The sequence below is a fragment of the Siphateles boraxobius genome, unplaced genomic scaffold, assembly GCF_051911475.1.
Source record: "Siphateles boraxobius isolate OS27281-9 unplaced genomic scaffold, OSU_SipBor_1 2, whole genome shotgun sequence".
NCBI lineage: Eukaryota > Metazoa > Chordata > Actinopteri > Cypriniformes > Leuciscidae > Siphateles > Siphateles boraxobius.
In genome coordinates this window covers 17,596,350-17,619,015 of record NW_027508810.1, presented here as the reverse complement: position 1 = coordinate 17,619,015, position 22,666 = coordinate 17,596,350, and the positions used below count along the sequence as shown (strand labels likewise).

At 37.9% G+C, this 22,666-nt stretch overlaps 1 protein-coding gene across 4 annotated transcripts in view; it reads left to right on the top strand.

The window, feature by feature from the left end:
* The window catches only part of atp11c (ATPase phospholipid transporting 11C (ATP11C blood group)), a 70,075-nt gene that overhangs the window by 24,760 nt on the left and 22,649 nt on the right, over nt 1–22,666 (top strand). For all 4 annotated transcript variants that reach the window (XM_077236240.1, XM_077236242.1, XM_077236241.1 and 1 more), the window contains exons 2-7: nt 8,306–8,425; nt 10,662–10,751; nt 18,231–18,311; nt 20,716–20,823; nt 22,054–22,182; nt 22,517–22,605. In XM_077236240.1, the coding sequence (XP_077092355.1) occupies nt 8,306–8,425; nt 10,662–10,751; nt 18,231–18,311; nt 20,716–20,823; nt 22,054–22,182; nt 22,517–22,605 (617 nt within the window). The remainder of the gene's footprint in view (nt 1–8,305; nt 8,426–10,661; nt 10,752–18,230; nt 18,312–20,715; nt 20,824–22,053; nt 22,183–22,516; nt 22,606–22,666) is intronic.

The following is a 22,666-nucleotide window of genomic DNA, read 5'->3' as shown; positions in this document are numbered from 1 at the left end:
TATTGCCCTGATGGTCAAAATGGGGATTTTCAATTCTTTAGCTATTTTCTTACGGCTACTTTCTATTTTTTGATGCTCAACAATCTTTTGATGCACATCAGATCTATCAAAACCTTAACGATACACATCCCTAGTGTTGTTGCTATGTCAAAGAGACACAATTTCTAAAACTAAAAAAATTTGTTTGACCTTCCTAAGACTGACGAACTTAGTGGTTAAAATGTATTTGAACACAGTGTTTCTGAACATTACAACCCCAACATTTATCTGTGCGCTGCAAATTTTATGCTCGTTTTTTGTTGCTTTTGTAAGCTCTCGATTTTGTAAGACGATTAACTGGAAAATTAACCATGGTTTTGTTACCGATTAGTGTTTGTATTACCTTAGTTTTCCAACAAATATCACGATTAAATGGTGGATAACATCATATCTATATTGGTATAAATTTACACTAGAGAGGAAGTTATGGAGGGGTGGGACATTTCCTGAACACGCGCTAAGCGCTGCCAATCACAACACACTGAGCCAGCTAACCAAGCACAGCACATTTCGTATATCGGAAGGAGGGGCTTCATCGTAATTGCCTTGTTCAAGCCAGACTGATGGGAGAGGTGATGTAATAATGTACCTACCTTTACAAGAAGGTAGATCTCCAGGAACGGTATTGGGCACCCCTGTCTTAGAATATAACTCATAAAACATGGACCAGTTTTGTATCAGTTTTTTATGTTCAAAAGAGAAATAACCAAATGAGTTTGAAATGACATGAGGCAGAGTAAATATTGACAGAATTTTCATTTTTTTGTGGAACTACTCTAAGGTGGAGTAGGCATTTGCCCACAGTCATGGCACACTTTTTTTCTTCTGATTTGAGTGTCGGCCTTAAACACGTTGTGAGCTGTCTGCATCTGAGTGAGTGTTCTGCAGCTGTAACGCTGGCACAGACTGAATGCTGCTTTATGTTTCCATTGAAATCACAGCACTCTCAACTGCTGTGATTGTGTGTTTATTTGAAACCGTGTAAACATGATGTCTTTAAATTCTAATTTGATATAGTAATGATACGGTTTACTCAATTCCCCAACGTCGTGTTTATTCAATGGCAGCTGTGTTGGGTCTCAATTGAGCATACAGTGTTTGTAATATTGATCCTTCATTCCTTTAGACAGTAGGGGAGAGTAGGGTAAACTGTGCCACATTTCATTGATTTGACCTCTAGTCAAGGAGAAAAGAGTGCCTCAGATTCTTTAATGAATGTTTTTGTTGACGAGACCAATGTAATAGTATTTCCTGTATTTGGATGTAAAGCTCACAGTTAGATGAGCCACTGGCACACTTTACCCCACAGCTCAGCTACCATTTTGGAAATTAATGTTTAATTTATTAAAATGAATTATTAACATTTGCTTGTGTGTATTTTTATGTTTTTGTGTGTGTATGTATGTGTGTGTATGCATGTATATATGTATAAATGTTAAATAAAAATAAAATGAGTTTTATCAAACCAAGATATATATATGGCATACTACTTTTAGTTTTGTCAACCCATATATTAAACTTGGTTTGATAAAACTCATTTTATTTTTGTTTAACATTTTAAAACAGTTTTCTCATAAAAATGTTTTTCATTTTTCTAATGTTCCTCTCACAATCATAGACCGCTGAATATGATAGACCTTAATAAATGGTTGTGTGACGAAAATGTTGTACATTATGCTGGATTAAAGGGATATAATGGTTAACCCACTGACACATTTGATCCCACTCTCCCTTATGGGTTAATGCGTTCTTGGAAACAAGAGTTTACTAAACTGATGCACTCAAACTATGCATTTTAGTTTTTTTGCTCAGCATTTGTAGTGACTCTTTGAGTTCTGTCCGAGGTCACACTTCACACCCTGTGGAAAAGATAATTCCATCATTTCTCACTTTCCTTTCTTACATTAGCACCTCCATTGTTTGGCCTCGAGTAAGCGGTTGTGAAAAGAGTATCACCAGCGTGCAACATTTCAAAAATGAAACGGGGCCCTATATTCTGACCCTCATTATGTTTAACACTGAACTCCCTTCAAAATCAATGCCAGTTCAATGGCAGTTGTCTTATCTCTCCTGTCCCCTGTTTTTTTTCCTCCTTACACGGTCTTTCTATGTGCATCGTTCTGTTTCTTTTTGTCTGTGATTTGTGTTCTCTTAACTATCTATATGTCTGTTTTGTCAGTGTTCCAGAATGATATAGCCGTAGCGTTCTGTCTGTTGTTGAGTAACTAAGATTTATACTGAAGCCTGTCAGTGTTTGCTTAGCGGGTTACCTTGAGATAGCTCTGTAACGTTGATCTTGTGGTTAATGACTCCCAATGCGAGAGACACGAGAGAAGATGAGCAAGATTAGTTTAAAACACAGGTTCGCTGACCTGCACTCTTAACCCCGCACAGAAATCGATCACTGTCAGAACTGAACTTTTACACTCTTTTTTTTTCTTTTTTCTCTGTATTCAGTTTCCTGAAAAACTAGTTATTTCTTTAGTGTTGTGATAGGTTTGAGATTAATTTTTTGTTGGTTTCACGAGAACTATTGTGGGAATAATTAACTATTGCCAAATTTACACTGTGAAGACTGTTTAAAGCGTAAACCGCGGCATAAATGCTTTTACACAGAAATTTTAAAAGCACACTTTTATACTAGGGGGTAAGGTGGGTCAGAGCTGGCATTATTTAGTTTGGCTTTTATGCAGCATTACGTCTTTACACAGAATTTTGAGCAGGCACAGAGCAGCCTTAAATCAGCTGTGTAAAGATGCCTTAAAAGGCCTTGTTGCTTGATTTGTCAGAGATTCTGAGGAGCTAGTTCACTCAACCGTTGGCTTTGTCTTATTCACATACCATATGTGCTGGTAAAGTGCTACACCATGAATTTTTAAAAAGTTATTGTCATTATTTCCGGGGAAACATCTCCTTTTGAGTGCAAATGCGGCTCATTACATAATTGAATAGAAGTGCAGATTCATAATGTCAGCATTTGTCACTGTTTGGTTGAGTGAAATTAATGGTTTTCATGATATTAAAGTTTCTTTCATTGTATGTTATTAGAGAAGGATGTAAAAAAAAAAAAAATATATATATATATAAAAACTGACAACATCATTATAATGTGTTGTCTTCACTATAGCCTGGCCAGTTTAGTCTGACTTTTTTTTTTTGGTCTGACTTTGATTCCTTCAAAGTTATCCATGAGTTACTCATGAGTTTATGTAAACTGAATCTCGTGAGTGGGGTGGTTTTTCAAATCATGAATGTATAGAATATAGAAGTGCAGATTTGTGTCAGTTTGTTACATTTGCCTGGATAAAGGGCAGTTTAATGTACATGTGTCTTCCCAATAGCCTGACCGGTGTAGTCTGATTTTTTTGTGTTTTAGTTGAATAAATGTATGAATCGGTCTCAAACTTATAAGTTATCTGTTTTTCTGCAATATGAAGATCATGAGAGTCATGAAAAGCGGGTGTTTTTTTTTTTTTTTTTTTTGTTGAATTGTCAAATGAATCGAAACTTTAATCGAATCATGTAGGAACGGGAATCATTAAATCCACCTTATTCCTGACAAGCTTACTGTGTTTTGAATTATGGGTGGCACTTCCGGTTTGGGGAACTCCCATTCAAAAAGACTGAAACGAATCATTTCAAATCATAAGGTTGCCATACAAATAAAACTGATCCGTCAGTTTGACTTAATGAGCTATCAGTTTCCTTTCATGTTTTATCTAAGAATAACATGAGAATAACGTAACACTTGGTATTTTAACGTGACATTTTATAACAAGAATATCTATAGTAAGAGCTCTGCATTCTTTTCCTCATGATTATTTTCTTTTTTACTTTTGAATTTCGCTGTAATAGTATGATAAAGGTCAACATATCCTGCACATTTGTGGCCTGTTCTCCCAATTTAATTTACGATGTATTCCATTAATAATTCACTGGAATCCTCCCCAAATCCTCACGTCTCTTTCCAGGTTTGGTTTCACTGGTAAATACAATTTATTATGTCAAAATGACTGAAATCACTTTAAAATAGTATCACAAAATGCTGAAGTAAAACATTTTTTTTATTATTAAGGCGTATGTTACATAATACAGATTACCACAGGATTTAATCGACCGATTTTGCTGTGGAAATATGCTTTTTCAGAGATTATTCATGGTCTGTTGAAAGTACCTCGTTGATGCTTTTACACTTTTAAATGTCCTTTTAATGTTCAATGGTTGAAGGGTGAGTAGAATAATATATGTCATCGTACACGGTTTAAAAGAAAAAATATTATTGCGTCCATAGAGCCTGTCTTTCACTGATTGTTTACAGCTTAACGGAAGTTACACCCATAATTCGCGCAAAGCTTCATGTGGCGCAGGAATACTGTGGATAGAAACAGTATCTGAACCAGATTTGATACTTTCTAGTGAATGGAGCCCGTGTAATCATGGACTTTTTGTCTTTCCAAATTCCCTCAAGTCTCAATCCTTCCACGTGCTTGCTTTCAGCCTTTTGTTAGGCCATGTTTTTATGACGCTATTTCCCTGAAATAGCCTTTTTTTGTGCCATTACCATCAGCAAAATTCCTTCACAACACAGAGAGCATGAAAATAATCATCATCAGTAGAGTCATTCAAGGTGGATTCCCTCCCAAAGGCCCTTTTCCCCCTTTCCTAACCATTTGCCATACTGTGGCTGATGTATAACTAATGAAATGAAGAGACTGTATCTGAGCAAGCATCTAACCTAAAGTGCCTCACTGAATCATTCACTTTTACGTAGAATTTTGACCTTTCTGTTAAACGCTGAAACGGCAGCCCTCACACACAAGCATCGTCACAGCTCTGATAACCTTATCATTCCATTTAGATGTTACACAGGTCCATGTGCTTTCGTTTCCGAGGCCCTGGGCTGTGTTCCTTTACACCGGGTGGCATTTGGAGGTGGATTCAATCCCCTGAGTTTTGGAACCTGTGCCATTTCCTCTCTCCTCACACCTGCCCCTCCCCTCTTCGTTTAGACCAGCCTGCTTCATCCGGGACCGGTAACACACCGCATGCCACGCTGATGTGTGAAGAGCCGTCACGCTTCACAAAAACGTACATAATCCCAGGCTCTTTTTGACCGGAGAGCCAGAATACACACATTGCGCCGCCACATACGTTTTCAGAAGAAGCCGAATCGAGGGCAGATCCAGTGGGAGACGAGAAGATGATGCAGATGAAAGGAGGAGAAACAGTCGTTGACTGTTTTAAATAGCTGTCTCCTCCTCTGACTCAGAGCACGGATGTGCATGAGAGCGACTTGTATGCTGAAGATTTGCATCTAGTTTGCAGTAGATACGCACAAGCCTCTTGTTCCTCTAGGCCCTGAGTGAGGGACGGGAGTTATCGCTTACCACTGACGCATACTGATGTGCTTTGTTTGAGTTCTCAGGTGATGAATACACTGATGTGAGTGATTCAGGCAGATATGCTATAGCACAGGATCAGTGTGTTATCTGATACATGCCGTTAAGTCCTGTCGCCGAGTTGCTGAACATGTCCGGACAGGTTTTGACAGCACTTAGCCTGTGGCCTGATACCGACCATCCCTCTACCTGAGGGGGCAGAAGTGTGGGACAGATTACCCAACCACAACGATGGAGGGGAGCTCTATACACACACACACACATACACGTACACATTCTCAGGCTGTGGCTCAAACCCTCTCATTCTTTCTCTCAATGCGTTCTGAATTATTCACACTAACAGTTATAGTGCTGCTACTGCTTGCACTGTCACAGGGAACGCTGAGAGGGGGGGGGGGTGAGAAAGAGTGGGCGGTGGGTGTGGTTGAAGTGTGATGCTGAAAGCCTGCTGAGATGTGATAACCATGTGTGGTCTTCATCGAAACCCTAAGAGACAGAAATGGCAGTGTTGGGGTGTGACTAACTAAATGTAGATTTTTAAAAAGCAACTGTCCTATCTTTCATGTTTAGCACTGGAACGACCAGATTCATTCTAGTCAGTTGTTTTGTCCTGAACTGTTCTCTCTCTCATGTGTTGCATTTGGAAAGCCCTGATTCATTCTAGTAAATTATTTGGTATGAAACGGTTCTCTCTTTCGTTTGTTACATTGCAAAGTCTAGGTTTATTCTAGTGAATCGTTTTGTCCTAAACTGTTCTAATGTATAGCACTGAAAAGCCCTGCTTCAAACTAGTGAATCGTTTTGACCACAAATCGTGAATCGACAAAAAAAAAATCGTTTTTGTTGTCACTGGTTTGTGAATCATTTTGTCATCTTTATATGTAAAACTTGAAAGTCTTGATTTTGATTCATTACAGTGAATTGAGTTCTAAATGGTCTTCTCTCTTTCCATGTTGCTTTGGAAAGTCCAATGCAAGTGAATCTGTTTTTTTGATCGTAAATGAAATCTGTGAATCTAGTTGAAAACGGTTTTCCACTCAGTTGTATAAATTAATAGCCTGGTTTAGACCAGACCCTTCTCAGTCGTTACTGAGTTAGGGTCTGGGGAAGGCTCATTCACAGCTCACTTCCAAAGGGGCGTCACCACCAATCGTAATCTTATAAAGCCCGTCTCAACGTGTGTGATTGGTGCCTTGATTTGGAAAGATTGGAAATGAGCTTTAATGGGCCCTTCGCCAGACTAACTTGCAGAGCAAATCTAAATTTGCCGGAAGTTCGTCTGGGTTTTCTTAGGCTAATAAATTAAGGCATAATCTAATTTTATAGCTGCATCTTAATTGAATGATTTCAAATGTGTTGATGTCACCGTTATTGAGATTTTTGGTTTTTCGTTTGTTCGTTCATTTAAAAACCCCTCATTGTTTTTGTGCCAGAAAGATTAGCCTCTGATTAAATTAAATGACATCATCTGGTAGGTATATATTTAAAAAGATATTCCCATTTAAGTACCTTAAATGCAGTTAGCAGTGTAGTTTCCTGGCTGTCCGTCACCGTGTGTGCTTTGTGCCAACGTTTTCTCCGGCAATCCAATACTTGCACATCTCCGAGTCAACTTGTTGCCCTTTTCATGCTACAAGAATGTCACGAAGAGGAAACAGACCTGTTTCAGTGTTTCCCATGGAATTTTTCAGTGGGCTGGCTCACACCTCTGCCACACACAACATATTGGTCCTAAATATACTTAACAAAACATGCTATATATTGTATAACACATTTTGATGTTTAGTATGATATTTGTTGTTTTATGTAATATCCCATTATATTTAAATAAAGTATGTATCTTTAACTGTGTATCTTTTACTATGTAATTTGTGTAACTCACACAAACTTCCTGTCAGTAAGTGATTCAAATGATAATTTAGGAAGTTTGATGGATAGTTTCAAATTGTTTCTGATAACTAATTAGTTTTGTAAGTTCTTGTTAGTTTTATGAGAAACCGCTTATAAGTATGTTTTGAATCGTGACCAAACTATATTGGTCTGCCCTGTTAAAAAAAAAAAAACATTTCAGGGCAACTCAAAAGAAAGACATGCTGTCTGTTTATTATCGTTATATTATTTTGCCGGTACCCACTCTTTTTGTCTCATTACATTCAGCTCAGACTTCAAACTCCCAACTCAGGTAAAAAATAGGATTTCTTTTGCTGTGATGCTGTAGATTCAGCATCTTCGAATTGTCTCTGCTGAATAGCAGTGCAGGAAAAACTGTGTTCTGTTCATTAACTACTTCTGAATACTCACCCCAGCTACTCTCTTTCCGTTTTTCACACAACAATACCCAAACACTCCCAGTGCTGTGTAAGAATCACCACATTCTTACAATGCAATAAATGGCTCTGACTGCCGTCTTGCTATGTAGTGTATAATTATTATAATATTGTTACTAAATAAACAATTTGCAAACTAATAATTATAATTGTGACACCATGAAAGCTACTAATAAATGCAAACACTTTTTTTGGAAGACTGTGGCATCCGGTATAACCACTACAGAATATTACCTTTGTGACATTTTACATTAGAAGATTTCACAACAACTCTAGTGTCACCATGCTGAATAGCAAAAATAATGACTGTTTTCAAACATTTTACTCAGAACGCACTTCCTGTTTGACATTGGTCAGAATTTTGCCATTGCTTTCAGCTGAAGTTGCTGTGTCAGACTTGTCACTTTTAACTGTTCATGTAAATGATCACTCTCTCTCTCTCTCTCTCTCTCTCTCTCTCTCTCTCTCTCTCTCTCTCTCTCTCTCTCTCTCTCTCTCTCTCTCTCTCTCTTCTTCCTGTTTCCCCACATGTCTCTGTAGTGTGGAGGAGATGAGAAGCGAGTGGACAGCAGGACAATCTATGTAGGATGTCGGTCGTGTCCGGACACAGAGGCCTTCATCCCCTCCAAATTCTGTGACAACAGGATTGTGTCCTCCAAGGTAACTTCTGGTATTTGTTATATCACACCTTGTCACGAATATGAAAGCACGAGCTGGGCTGTACTTAAGCTCGCCGCAGTGTAATCAGATTTTACAGGATAACAGCATTAGGAGTTTTGTTCCCTACAAGAGCCTGTTTCTAATTTTCTTTAGCTCATAATTAGCAAGTGTTGTTTAATGCCATGGCAACTGCAGCGCAGCGTTAACGCTTAAGAGATGCGTGGTAACAGCAGCATGTTGAGAGTATGGCTGGAGCATGATTCTCTCGAGTCCTGGTGTTCAGCCACCTGTTCCTCCAGGTGTGAAGAGACTGTTGGAAACCCCTACTGCGTTTGGGACCAGACTACATTCTTTCCCTTTTCTCTTTTTTCCCTCTCTATTCTTTCATTATACGCAAATCACAAACTGCAGTAAATCTTACCATCCCCTTCCACCCAATGAAACACCCTAATTTGCCTGTCAGAGCAGTGCTTGAGATCCGGCTGATAAATACATAGTTGCAATTAAAGTTCAAGTGTTCAGGGTGGTTGACTCTGCCCCCCTAATCTTGTGGGACTTCCTGAATCTTCTCATTCAGTCGATAGATGAGGAGTGTTTTAAGATACGAAAGGAAGAAACAAGGGAATAAGAAGTAATAGATTTATCAGACCTGTGGCCGTGTTGTGGTGTACGGTGATCAATTTTTCTCTGGCATAAGACTCTAAACACACTTTAATTACGTGCACTGCAATGTTTACACTTCTCTATGCATCTGCTTTGCATCTTCCCTCTCTAACTCCCTTGGATCCAGTTTTTCCTTTAAAAGAGGTCCAGACCTGCCACATCTTCTCAAGTTCACCTCAGTAAAACATCTGCTCTGTTAGAAATGATGATGTATTCCCTTTTATCTTATTGCCGGTGCCTCAATCTGCTCTTCCTCACTTTCCTCACTCTTGGCGATCCATTATTTAGTAGTCATGCCTATATTAGGTGGAAATAGCTGACCACATTCCAGTTATTTTTCTCTCTGTCTCCCCTTCCACATTATCCAGTCAGTATTTGTATTTATTAGTTGTATTGCTGAGTATTTGGCTTATTGGGTAATTAAAATTAAAGCAGATATTCTCTTGGAACAAAAATATTAAATTTTTTACTCTAAAAAGTTTTATTTGAAAACAAAATATAAAACACTTTCTTTTATATGCTCGTGTTAGATTCGGCCTTACATTTTATGTTAAGTATTAATGAACTGGTGCGCTTCTGCTGTTGTGTCTATTTCTAAAAAGAGAAGTGGAGAAATTGCGAGACACCTTCAAACGGATAAGGTGGCAGGTTCCCCTTTCCGGGGTTCCAGGCGATGAGTCATTAATCCAAATCAATGTAATACCTGCTGGCCCAGAGAGCTGCTGCCCGGTCACACACATCAGAGAGCTCTGGAGCTATTGAAGTCATCTCAGCTCCCTCTCCCAGAAAAGCACAAACACAGGAGCTGATGAATATTGAATGCATTTAATCCTTCCTCCAGCTTTTCATCAGGATGTAGGTTTACAAACACATGGCTGTAAAGGAATAGTTCACACACAAATAAAAAATCTGTATTATTTTGCAGTGTCCTTGCAGCATTTCTGTATAGTGAAAATGAACGACGACTGGGACTGATAAGCTAAAAAAAACAGTATATTAAAAGTCTTCTGAAGCCAAACAATAGCTTTCTGTGAAAATGATTAAATGATGGCTTAGTTTTCATTGTTAAAAAAAAAAAAATTAAAATTTTTTTTTTTACAACTTTAACCCTCTGGGTTAAATGGACCCGAAGCATTTAAATAAAAAATTGTGTAAAATCATAGCTTCATCGGAATGGTCCGAAATTTGGTGGCTTTGTTGGTACTTGGTATATGAAGACCCAAATAAATTTGGGACAGGATTTGAATAGTCTAAGTGGTTGAAAAAAAAAATAGTCACAGTCAGGGCCTGTGAGAGGTCATAATCATTGCATAAATATTAATTATAAATCATAAAATTATTTCAAAACACCAAAAAATAAAAGAATTTTTTTTAAAAAAAAAGTGTAAAAAAAATTATGATTTTTTTTTTCTTTTCATATATTAATCCTGCCCTCTCGGACCATTTGGTCCCGAAGGTCCTGAGTGTGACTGTTAAATGAAGGACCCCAGAGGGTTAAATGATTAAAGTAATTTATTGACAGCTTGTTGAATTTTAACTTGTGACATTTAATTTTGTTTTCTCACTTCCTCAGTATACCGTTTGGAACTTCCTGCCAAAGAACCTATTCGAGCAGTTTAGAAGAATTGCTAATTTTTACTTCCTCATCATATTCTTGGTGCAGGTAAGTGAGCTCATTTGATCAGTCATAAGCGTTTGCCATCCCTAGAGAAACCTACTGTGTGTGTGAGGATACAAGTGTGTTTATGTATGACTCATAGCCTGGCTGCTTCTGCTCCATGCTGATCTGATGTCACTGGACCTGTGATAATGGCAGAGAGAGAGACAGAGACAGGGAAGCCTCTGCTCCGCTCCATAAAAGCACATGAAGATGACCTTAGTTAAACTAGAGAGTGGAAGCATATAAACAGCTGATGCCGTTTAAGTGCGTGTATTTAAAGGGTAATGGTGGATTGATGAAGAGCATATGATCTTGTTGCTGTCAGGTGCACGAGGAGTGAGAAATGAAACGCGCGATTTGACACCTGATTTGGCAGCTGATTTTATGTGTGAGTTTGATGTATGAAGTAATGAATGTATCCAAAACCTGTGAATGATGTGTTCTCAGGCATTATATGGAGGTATGTTGGCAAAAAAGACTTATATATTACCGTTCAGTAAGATTTTTTTTATGCTTTTGAAAGAAGCCTCTCATGCTCACCAAGGCTGCATTTATTTGCCCAAGCATATAGTAAAAATTTTAATGTAAAATATTATTACAATTTTAAATTTTCTATTTGAATAGATTTTAAGATATAATTTACTCCTGTGATTTTTTTCAGTGTCACATGATCCTTCAAAATCATTCTAATATGCTGTTTTTTTTTTTGTTTGTTCAAGAAACATGTATTATCAATATTGAAACTGTTGTCAAGCTTAATATTTTTGTGGAAACTGACTTTTTTCAGGATTCTTTGATGAATAGAAAGTCAAATTTATTTGAAATAGAAACTTAACATTAAATTATTTACTGTTACTTTTAAATCAGTTTAATTCATCCTTTCTAAATAAGTATTCATTTTTGGTCATACTGAGCGCTAATGTTTGAAAGAATACTACAGAAAGCCTGTCACCAGAGTTAAACTGAATGTGATTAGATAGGACTATACACTGCAAAATGGAAAAAGACTTTGTAAAAACAAACAATGTCGACCATCATAGTCTTTCTCGCTAATGTATTAAGTTTATAAGCCAGTTATTTTGATGGATCAAAATCAGTCGCATTAATTAGCAGTTCTTTGAAAATAAATGAAAAAACTTCTGACAGATCAGTTGAAAGCAGCAAATTCATATATAAATATGTATTTTGATCCAGTGTAATGAACCAATTTCTCCCTTAACGTAAGGATTCTGTATCACATTAATTAAATGTTTTAGATCATCAGATTATGGCGTAATGCGACATCATGGTTTATAAAAGTTGCATTCTTCTTACTAAAAGATTGACTAACTAAAGAAGGGAGTTTCAGACAGTCTATAATAAATGTGCATGCCTCAGTATGTCTTATGTACATTCATGTTGTGATGTGATCTGAGTGCGTGTGTGAGAGAGATCCCCAGGAGTTTGCTTGATTCTCGCATGCCTCTACTAATCCTGCTTTTCTCTTGAGGGGCTCCTTATTCTCTCCGACTAGCTCTCCCCATGCAGCCCACTATTATAACAGCACGAGGGAGACACACGCGCGCCTGTCACACAAGACCTGCTCTTAAATCACCAGCCTCCAAATAGAGCCGCTCTATTCTCCTGAGGCCCATTGCAAACGCACCATTGCAATCTCACCGTCTTATGCTCGATTCTATCTCCCCATCCTTCCATGTCTCTTCATCCAGCCATTTTTCCGTACCACACCCCCTCTCTTTTCCTCATTTCTTTGTTCTCCCCCCTCTCTCTCTCTCTCTCTCTCTCTCTCTCTCTCTCTCTCTCTCTCTCTCTCTCCCTGTCCTGTACGCCTCTGCAGCACAGCACTGCTGACGTCAGCAGCTAGGAAGCCCTCTGTAGTTCTTTTGAGCCACAAATAGACACTGACTGATAAAAAATGCACCAGTATGCTAAAAATAGCACTGCGTGCCTTCGCCGGGGTCCTGATGGGAAAAGAGAGATTGGAGGAGAGGAGAACAGAAGGAGGGGAGGAGTTGAGGGGGATCTGTCTTTCACACGCACATTTTGACATACATTCTGCTGATATGTTCTAAATACCTGTTTGTGTGTGTGAATGCAGATGAGGGATTGCGCTAACAAGCAGTCAGTGTTCAGCAGAGTGGAAGTGTGCATAACCGTAAAGAGGAAATTAGCACATAATCTTGAGTAAACGTTAGAGAGAGAGAGAGAGAAAGAGAGAGAGTGAAATGTGCATATACTGTTTCTTAGAGCAGATCGATGTGAGAGTAGAAGTACAGCGTTTACTGTATGATTCATCAATTCTTTATCAAACTATTCTGGGTTGATCCACAAAAATTCTACATTTTTATTTGAAATAAGTAATTAATTCTTATTTAAAAGCATATGCTGGGGAAAACACGATGCACACTGCCAGGCTGCAATGCTTCAAAAATGGAACAGGGGCACATCTGCAGTGACATCTATACCACAAAACTCTGATTATGCTTCAGGACCCAGATTATACATTAGATGTAAAGTGGCAAGCAGACACGATATCAAAACCTTTTACCATACGAGAGTAAACCCAAATGTCCTCAAAGCAACATTGACTTTTATTATTAAATAATACCCTCGTTGAATTTTATTATTGTATTGTTATTGTATGTAGCATTTTTTCATACTGTCTAAGACCAGAACAGGCCAGCAGAACAGATCTGTTACCCACCCGTTAAGAAACATTGGTTTACACCTGTTCAAACACACACAGGTGGGAGCCTGCAGATACATTTTACAGCCAAGGACAAAAAGCCTGAATAAACGTTATTTTACATCATCTTAAATAAGGCCACCCACCAACAGTATAAATTCCATGAACTTTATATTTTTGGGGAATTCTTATGCACAGGCTCAGAAAACAAGTCTCACACTAATGTATGAATGCAGAGTTTAATGTTGCTCTGATGCAGAATTTCATTGACGTAGAATTATGCAAACTTGTAAAAAATGCTGTTGTTAAAAATTAAGATGCCTCAAGAATCATTTAGTAAAATCAAATAGTCCAGCACTTCTCAGCCTTTGGAAATATAGGCCCCAGGTATTGGACGTATATTAAAGTTATTTTCTCTGGCATTTCTGCTGTAATCATGACAATGTTGCTTATTTTCAATAAATGCTGCTTATTTGCTGCTTTTTGTTGATTACATTAAAATACTATATTATTAATATTTAGTGTATGCAATTTAATGATTATTATAATCATTTAATATATTAAAATTAAATAAACCACAAAAAATTTTGTGATTTCAGAATATTCTGTAAGTTTTTCAATAAAAACAATAATTATTGAGGGGGAAAAATTCTCAGTTTAAATCTCAATTATTATTATTTTTTGAATAGCATGTTTTTATTTAAGTCATTCTCTGGCTCATTTGGAAGTTTGCTGAGGCCCCCAATGGGCCCTGACCCTTTCATTGAGAACCGAGTAGTGAGGTACTTCAAAATTTCTTCCCTTATATCGGCACCTGGGTGTCAAGCTTTTAACTATCCATGTCTTTCCTTGAATTTCCCTATAACATTTGATGTTTGTCACATATTAGGGATATTTTATGTGCAGTATACAGTAAATACTACCTGTTTATGACAGTAGGACAAATTGAACAGATTGTATTGTGGTTCCTCACAGCCTCATTTTAATTTGCAACCAATAAAGTTACGGCATCTACTCTCACTAAGGTTCTTGTTGGTTTTTAGTTACGCACACGTTGTGTGTCTGCCTCCGTAAGGTGTTTCGGCGGTAACTGATGTGTTCAGCGTTAGCTTCGGGAATTGGCTCCCTCGAGGCGGCGCTTAAATGAATGGTATTTGCGTCTACAAGCGAGGTGGGTCTGGCAGTGATGGGTGGGGGTGTTTTGTGTGAGCGTAAAAACGACGAAGGGCAAGCACTTCATCAGAGAAGTGACTGTATTTCATTATAGTCACTGATGAACTGTATCAGTGGCGCTGTCTGTAACTGAGCGTTCCAGAGGAATAAACTCCCACTATACATGCATTTATGTGTCTGTATTAAAAACAGATAACAAATGAAAACATAAGACGGACTGTCCTCAGCACTTTGTGCCGCATCTGTCTTAATATTTTTAATCGAGTGGGAAGCCGCAGTGGGCTCCATCCAGATGGGCCTTTATCAATTTATAAAAATAAAAAAAACAATGTGTGGGACCACTAGCTCCCACAACATCCATCACTTGTAGGAACCACAAGCGCATTAGAGCGCTTTCTGCTGACCGAATTCTAGACTCAGCCCTGGCTCCTGGGGAGAAGGGTCAGTCTCAGAGAGAAAGAAGAAAGAGAGAAGCACACGTGCCACGAGGGAAACCTGGGGTGATATTCACAGGCATCAAGTGCTTCCTTTGGTGTTTTTCGTGTTTTCGTTTCAAAAGTACCTTCCTGAACTGCTCAATTTAAAGGGATAGTTTGCTTCAAAAAGTAAATGCTGTCTTCATTTACTCACCCTTCCAAACCTGTTTGAAAATGCTACGGTAAATTAACTAATTATGGATAAGTTCCTTTACTATATACGATGGAAAACCATAGATCTAATGGGACATATAATGCAATTTTACAGTAAAATACAGTTTAAACGGTCCGTTTTTTACAGTGAAAAACCATAAATTGACATTACCGTGATTTCCAGACACTTGATATTTGATGGTTCTACAGTTAAACAATTTTTTTTATGTTTGTTGTTGTTGTTATCAGTTATGTATATTAGGTTTTTAATATGTTACCTCTTATGTGGTTAAATGGATATTCATTGCATTATTTTATTAGTATTGTATCTATTAGTATGTACCTCAGCTTGTGGGAAAGCTAGCCTAGTTATGATGAACTTTGATTCATCATGTGGTTTTCTCTTCACCACTTGTTTGCATTATATAGTTACAAACATATTTCAGTGCTTTTGTTCTATTAACATCAGTTAATGAAATGTTTTTAAATGTTTCTTCCATATTGTTTTATGTTCTGCATAAGAAAGACATTCATACAGGTTTTAAAATTGAGTAAACTAGGCCTATCCCTTTAATGTTGCTTTCTCATGCAGATGTGGCGAGTTGGCAGGAAAAGCCCCCTTTCTCTTCTTCCTCTTTCTTTTCCTGATGGTAGTGCCACTGCTAAACAGCTGTCAGCAGACACCTGGCAACTAAGAGATGTTTAACACTTAATGGGCCACTGTTGAAAGATCTGTGCTCCTGTGAATATGCGTGCACACATATGGCGCCTCTTTCTCATGGTGTTGCATGATATTTTAGCATAAGCCGCAGGGCAGGATTTAAAGATGCCTGAGTGTATTTGGGTTAGTCTGCAAGCTCTAACTTGTGGATGTTAAGCAACGGCTTGCGTGTGGGATGAGGAGGGGGATGTTACACGATTGGCCCGATCGCAAAGCGGTTTAGATGACGTCTAATGGCCGAGTCCGAAATTAAAGTGTGTGTGTGTGGATGTTTTCAGATAGGTTGTTTGGGATTATTTGGTATTAGACTGGGTAAGGGCTGAATGTACTTTGGTGTTTGTGTGTTAAAAGTGTGTGTGATCAGGATGATGGGGATTATTAGCTCTGAGCTGGAGTGCTGCTGGTCTGAGATGGGCTTTCACCTTCTGAAGTCCTGCCGACTTTACACTCTCTCCCTACAGGAATTTTGGCACCGATATGCTAGACACGGCATCTTTGTGTTTGAGCCGTTTTCTGCAGTGAAAATGCCGTTTCTCACAGTGGTGTGTGGTGTTTGCACTGGCTGTTTTCAGCCAGGCCCTGCAGGGTTCCTGTGTGTCTGACAGGGAGACGCAGTGTGTTGCGTGTTGGCTGTAGCTCATTGGACGAACAAAATGTTCACACTTCTGTGGGTTTGACTTCATATCCTACCCTATTTTTTCTCTTCCATAGATACACAAACATAGAGGAAGTATAAATAAACTAGGTGGTTGTAACCTTGTTTTTTTTCTCCTGAAAGAGTGATGTTTGTACTTCCTACTGTGTGACAAACTGCTCAAGTTAAAGATAGACTGGTGTTTACTGTTCTCAGCAATCGGATCTTAAATGTTCAATCTCACGCTTTCAAGGTTATGATGTGACGCTTGCTTTTCCTGTCCAACTGCATTTTTTAAAATGAACGTAAACATCTCATCGCTCCGTCACATCTCTACCTGCGCTTTCAAAGCATTAGGCTTTTAATGGACTATTATTCTATTATTATTATTGGACTATTATTCATGCCTTTTTAAAAATCTATCTGTTCTGAGTTTGCCTAAAAGTTTGTGACTATACCTGATTACCAGAGAAAATAAATTTGTCTCATACAGCAGTTTCAACTCAACAGTTTTAAATCAAACAAAAACAATTAGATGTAATCTTTAATTGTTAAATGTAATCTTTAGCAAATCTGTACTGTACATTTAATTTATTTTGGCAAAATAGTATATAATTTGAATGTTGGCTATTTGTCGATTATCGACTAAAACATGAAATTATACCTATACTCACCAAGTACTTCTGAATATATTTTAAAATGTAATTTATCCCTGCCCAATTTTCAACAGTCATTGCTCACATGATCCACAAAACCAGTCACATGGCTCACATTTTTTAAGTTGAGATTTATACATCACCTGAAAGCTAAATAAATAAGCTTTTGTTAGGATAGGACAATATGTGGCTGAGATACAACTATTTGAAAATCTGGAATCTGAGGGTGCAAAAAAATGAAAACATTAAGAAAATCACCTTTTATAGTTGTTCATTTATGTTCGCGATTGTGCTGCATTCACTCACAAAAATAAATGCTTTATATATTTACGGTAGGAAATGTACAAAATATCTTTGTGTCGTGATCTGTACTTAATATCCTGATGATTTTTGGCATAAAAGAAAAATCGATAATTTTGACCCATACAATGTATTGTTGGCTATTGCCACAAATATACCTGTGCTACTTGTGACTGGTTTTATGATCCAGGGTCACATATGTTGATTTGCTGCTCAAGAAACATTTCTTCTTATCAATGTTGAAAACAGTTGTGCTACTTAATATTTTCCTGGAAACCGTGATTCATTTTTTTCATGATTCTTTGAAATAAAAAGTTCTAAAGAACAGCATTTATTTGGCATGTTGTTGGCATGACACGATACAACTATTCACAAAATATTGTTGATATAGAGACAAATACACCCACAGGAAGAGGTAATTGAAAACAAAACGTTTATCCTCCTTGAATGGTAGCTCCACTGCTGAGCGGATGTTTAAATCTTAAATAATACGCATTCTGAACAGGAGAATTGAAACGAGCAGCAACAAAGAAAGTAAGCGTCGCATTTCTGCTCTCTGAAATATCTTGCCCTATAGATTTCTATTATGAATGTTAATGCAATGCATCAATGTTTATGCAACTTCAAAGTAAAATGATTCTGTAAATCTAAATAATATTATTTATGCGTGTCCTTTATTAAAGGTGATTGTTGATACCCCAACCAGCCCTGTGACCAGTGGTTTACCTTTGTTTTTTGTCATCACAGTGACGGCCATCAAACAGGTTAGTTGAATTATGTTCTGTTTATGCCCCTGTCTGCTCTTTTCATCCTTTTTGAACTCTTTTCTCATTTCTTTCTCTCTTTTTATTCACCTGCCACTTCTAGTTTCTCTGGCTATCACTAAAGCATTTGATGTTTTATAGCCCTGTGTCACTGCTTAAATAATGCCGACCCCAGCCGGACCCCAAAGTCCATCTCGCACGCACAAAACAAATGATCCGGGGGCTTGTCACAACACATGGGTCCTCTCACAGCTTTAGATGTATTGTTTTAGGATCAACTTTTTCCACCGGCCTGCCGCAAGCTTCTAGAATAGCACAATAGAAGGTGGACTTCCTTCCAGATCTCTGTGGCCTCACACTGAGAGGGTCTCAGGCCTTAATTGGGCTTTGAAATAATACCCCAGGAGGCCCGTGTGACCCCAGCCCACTTTGACTTCAAATGCCTCGACTCCCTCCGCTCATTCGCACAGTGTCCTTTATTAACACAAGCCTGTTAATAAAGGCCTGTTATCTGTATGACCAAAATTATTAGTTATTAATATTTTAAGTTGTTTCCGCTGTTGTCAGTGAAAATGCAAGTGATCGCGCTGGAGCCTCCATGTCATGCAGTAATCGCAGTATACTTCAACTTAGGGCTGGGCGATATGGCCTAAAAAAAAAATCCCCGATTTTTTCACAAAAAATCCGATTTGCGATTTAAATCGATTTTTTCTCTCCCTACTTAAAATCAATCTGCAGATGACAAAGAAAAATTGTTAAAAACAAGTTTTAATTTTATTTTGTTTTAATATTCCCTTCTGGGATTTGATCTCGATTAAAGTGCAATCAGAAACAACAAGCCAAAAAGACAAGATGACAGGCCCTGTCTTTGTAAACAGTGAAAATGTAACATAAAATAAAATGGGTGGATTGGGATTGGGGGATGTGTAAAAAAACAAAAAACTAGCATCAAATTATTTGGTAACTAAACATAATTTTATTAAGTTTACTGGTATGCTACTGTTTTTATTATTGCTTAACACAAATTTCACAATTTCAACTTCAATTTGATTCTGATCTTGATTCAATATAAATTCCTTTGGATAAATAGGTACAGTAGATACGTTAATGTGTTAATTGTTCTCAATTAAAAAAAAAAAATCACCTAATGGTGTAAACATACAGAGAGCCCTGTCAGTTGGTATTATTAAAGGTTAAAACTAACTCAAATTAAATATAATGCATTTTTTTATAATAACAACCTTATACTATTTTAATGATATAGGTAAAAATATTATAAATGTGTAATATAGTTATCATATTTAGCAAAATACTCCTCTCTATAGCAATTATTTTAAGTCCAACTAACATGCGTGCTATGGGTCATTAAAAGTCATCCTGAGGTAAATGTAATGTTACGTGACATTTTGTTCTCCAGCTGTTTTATGGACATCTTTCCGCGGTTGAAAAACAGTGATCGATCGATTTAATTACATTTCGGTAAGTTAGTAACTTTATCAAAGAGTAACAGATCAGATGTTTGGTTCACGTGCCGCTTGAACTGAGATCTGCCAGCGTTCTTTCACGTCACATTTACAAGCGCCAAAACGGTGTTTATTGTTTGAATTTTGTAAAAAAATTGACAGAATCTGAGAGCTGAGAATCTGTTTTATATCGACAGTATCCTGCTCTGTCTTGTCTGTCGGTGTCAGTGTCCTCTTTGCTTCGCGATTTTTCTCTGCGTGAGAAAATGGATGTGTGGCGTGAGAGCGTGTAAAAAGTGACAGAATTGCGTCTCTCACAGTGAACTCGTGAGAGTTGGCAGCCCTGCAGATTCAGCTTGTAGCCTAAATGTTTTCGGCGGCTGTGCTTCTGCTACCGCGATCTTGCTCATTTGCCATGTTGTTTGTGTATCTCTATCATGGCAAGCGCTGAGCCCGGTCGGAACTACGGGAGCCCAGATGTGAGCGTTGACGGTTGTTAAAGAGAAAACCGATTTTCATAAAAACAAATCGGCGTAAACTACACATTCGAGTTAATCGATAAAATCGATTTATCGCCCAGCCCTACTTCAACTTCCACACAAACACTTGGATATGCACCTAATAATAGCGCACATTTATCTAGGTTAACTTTAGAGCGAGCAGCCATGTAAAGTTGCTACTTCCATGTTTCAAATGATAAGCCATATTTGAGGTCGATGGATGATAGGCGAACGTTTGGATTTCCTGCCTGACATATTGTAATTACAACAAGGACCCACCGTTCTTTTTCTTCTGTAACTAACCGTCTTATAAAATTTTAAATTAGTCACTAACAATTAGTCCCACGTGGGGGCCCTAATTTATGGCTCAGTCCTCATTTGATCTTCTTCTGTTTTCACACACACCAGCATACCGTTGTCACATTCTCGGTCTCTCTTCAGGGTTATGAGGACTGGCTGCGGCACAAAGCAGACTACGAGGTGAATAAGTACCCGGTGACGGTGTTAGAGGACGGGCGGTCAGTGAAGAAGGAGAGCGAGAGGATCAAGGTATCTTTCTGTTGCTACACGCTTGCCAAGTCTCTAATATAACATGCACCGTGGGAGCAGGGTGTGGCATGCTGCCATACTTCACATGTGGAAAAGAAGTATGCCCACTAGGGGCGTTCACAGCTGGGAGTGTTTCCTAGCTGTATATGGAATGGAACAAATGCGATTCACACTATGAAACCGTTAGGGTCAAAGACGTTTGGAAGTGTTTGCCAATACAGCTAGCTAGATGTTAATTATTTGTGTTAAAGCTGATTTTTATAACCCTTTTTGTTACCGTTTAAAAGTCTTGATCAAATAAATGCAACCCTGATGAGCAAAAGACACTTCTTTCAGCAACATTAAATATTGTTACTATTAACAATCATATACCCAAACACACTTACATACTGTATTAATACTCCTACACAAGGCTTGACATTAACACCCGCCAACCCGTCAGATTGCGTGTGGATTTCAGAGATAGTGTATAACGCAGTCACTCCTACTAGCCACTTAAGCGGGTTGAATTTAATTTAATATACATATTGTAGTATTTTAAAAAAGAATCTGAAATAATAAACTAAGTGCAATCTAGTTTTGTCAAAAATATAGATTTATCGATAAAGAAATATCTGAAACTCTTCCGCATGAGACACAATACAAACGTGCATTCTTGCTGTCTAATCTCTCAGACAGCGAGTTTACACACAAACCCGTGTCCCTTTACTCTCTTTTCATTTGCTCTGGATAAATATTGTTAGTGTTACAGGGCTTGAATTTGGGCGTGGGAGTGGGACAAAAATATTCATCTTTTTTTTTATATTACTCTCTAATATTACTCGTATGTTTTTTAGTACTGATTAGACATCAAGTGGCAACCCAGTATGGTACTAATATTGTTATTCATAAGTAAATGTTTTTTTCTAAACAAACACTGACATTTATTAATATTACTATTAACTTTAAGGCGCTGGTTTATGCAAACTCATTAACATGACATAAGAAAAATGACAATTTTGTAAAAACCAGAAAAGCAGCTAACATTAGCCTGCACAAATCAAGGGGCACTTGTGGATGTAGCTGTGTTTTATTGTTTGCATTACATTTAAAAATTCTATATTTTTATATAGTTATTTGCAGTTTGAATCCGAACAAACCTGCAACCCACCTGTTAAAGAAGCAGAATCTTTAGTTGTGTCTAAGACTGAGTGTTGTGTGTGTGGTTAATGTCGAAGTGTTTCTGCTCAGGTGGGCGATGTGGTTGAAGTGGTGGAGGACGAGATCTTTCCCTGTGACCTGATACTTTTGCAGTCAACTCGAGAAGATGACACTTGTTTTGTCACCACAGCCAGCCTGGATGGAGAATCCAACCATAAAGTGAGCTTTTGCCCCTCTTACTTAGTAACCACATGGGCAAAAATATGATTGTCTTGACATGATTATTGATGTTATTTTTAAAAAGGTGTCTTTTTGCTTTCCTTGCTCTTTTAAATAAGAATCACCTGGTGTTTTTGTGTGTGTTTTTTTTAAGTATAAATCGAATATGAAATATGGATTCCTTTACTTCGCTTTAGTCAAACTCTTTAAATAGGTGGCCCAGATATCACCATCATCATTATTCTTCTGCTCTTCATCTTTCTCCCTCTTCCATCCGTGTGCATTTGTGTGTTCAACGCGACCTGGAATATTAATCCGCCTGTCTTTCCCTCAGACACACTACACGGTGCCAGACACAGAGAAGGACCTGCTGGCTCTCTCTGCCACCATTGAGTGTGAACAACCCCAGCCTGACCTCTACAAGTACGAACTCCTTGATAGCACAAACACCAGAAATCCCTTTCACTGCCACCAAAATATGAGG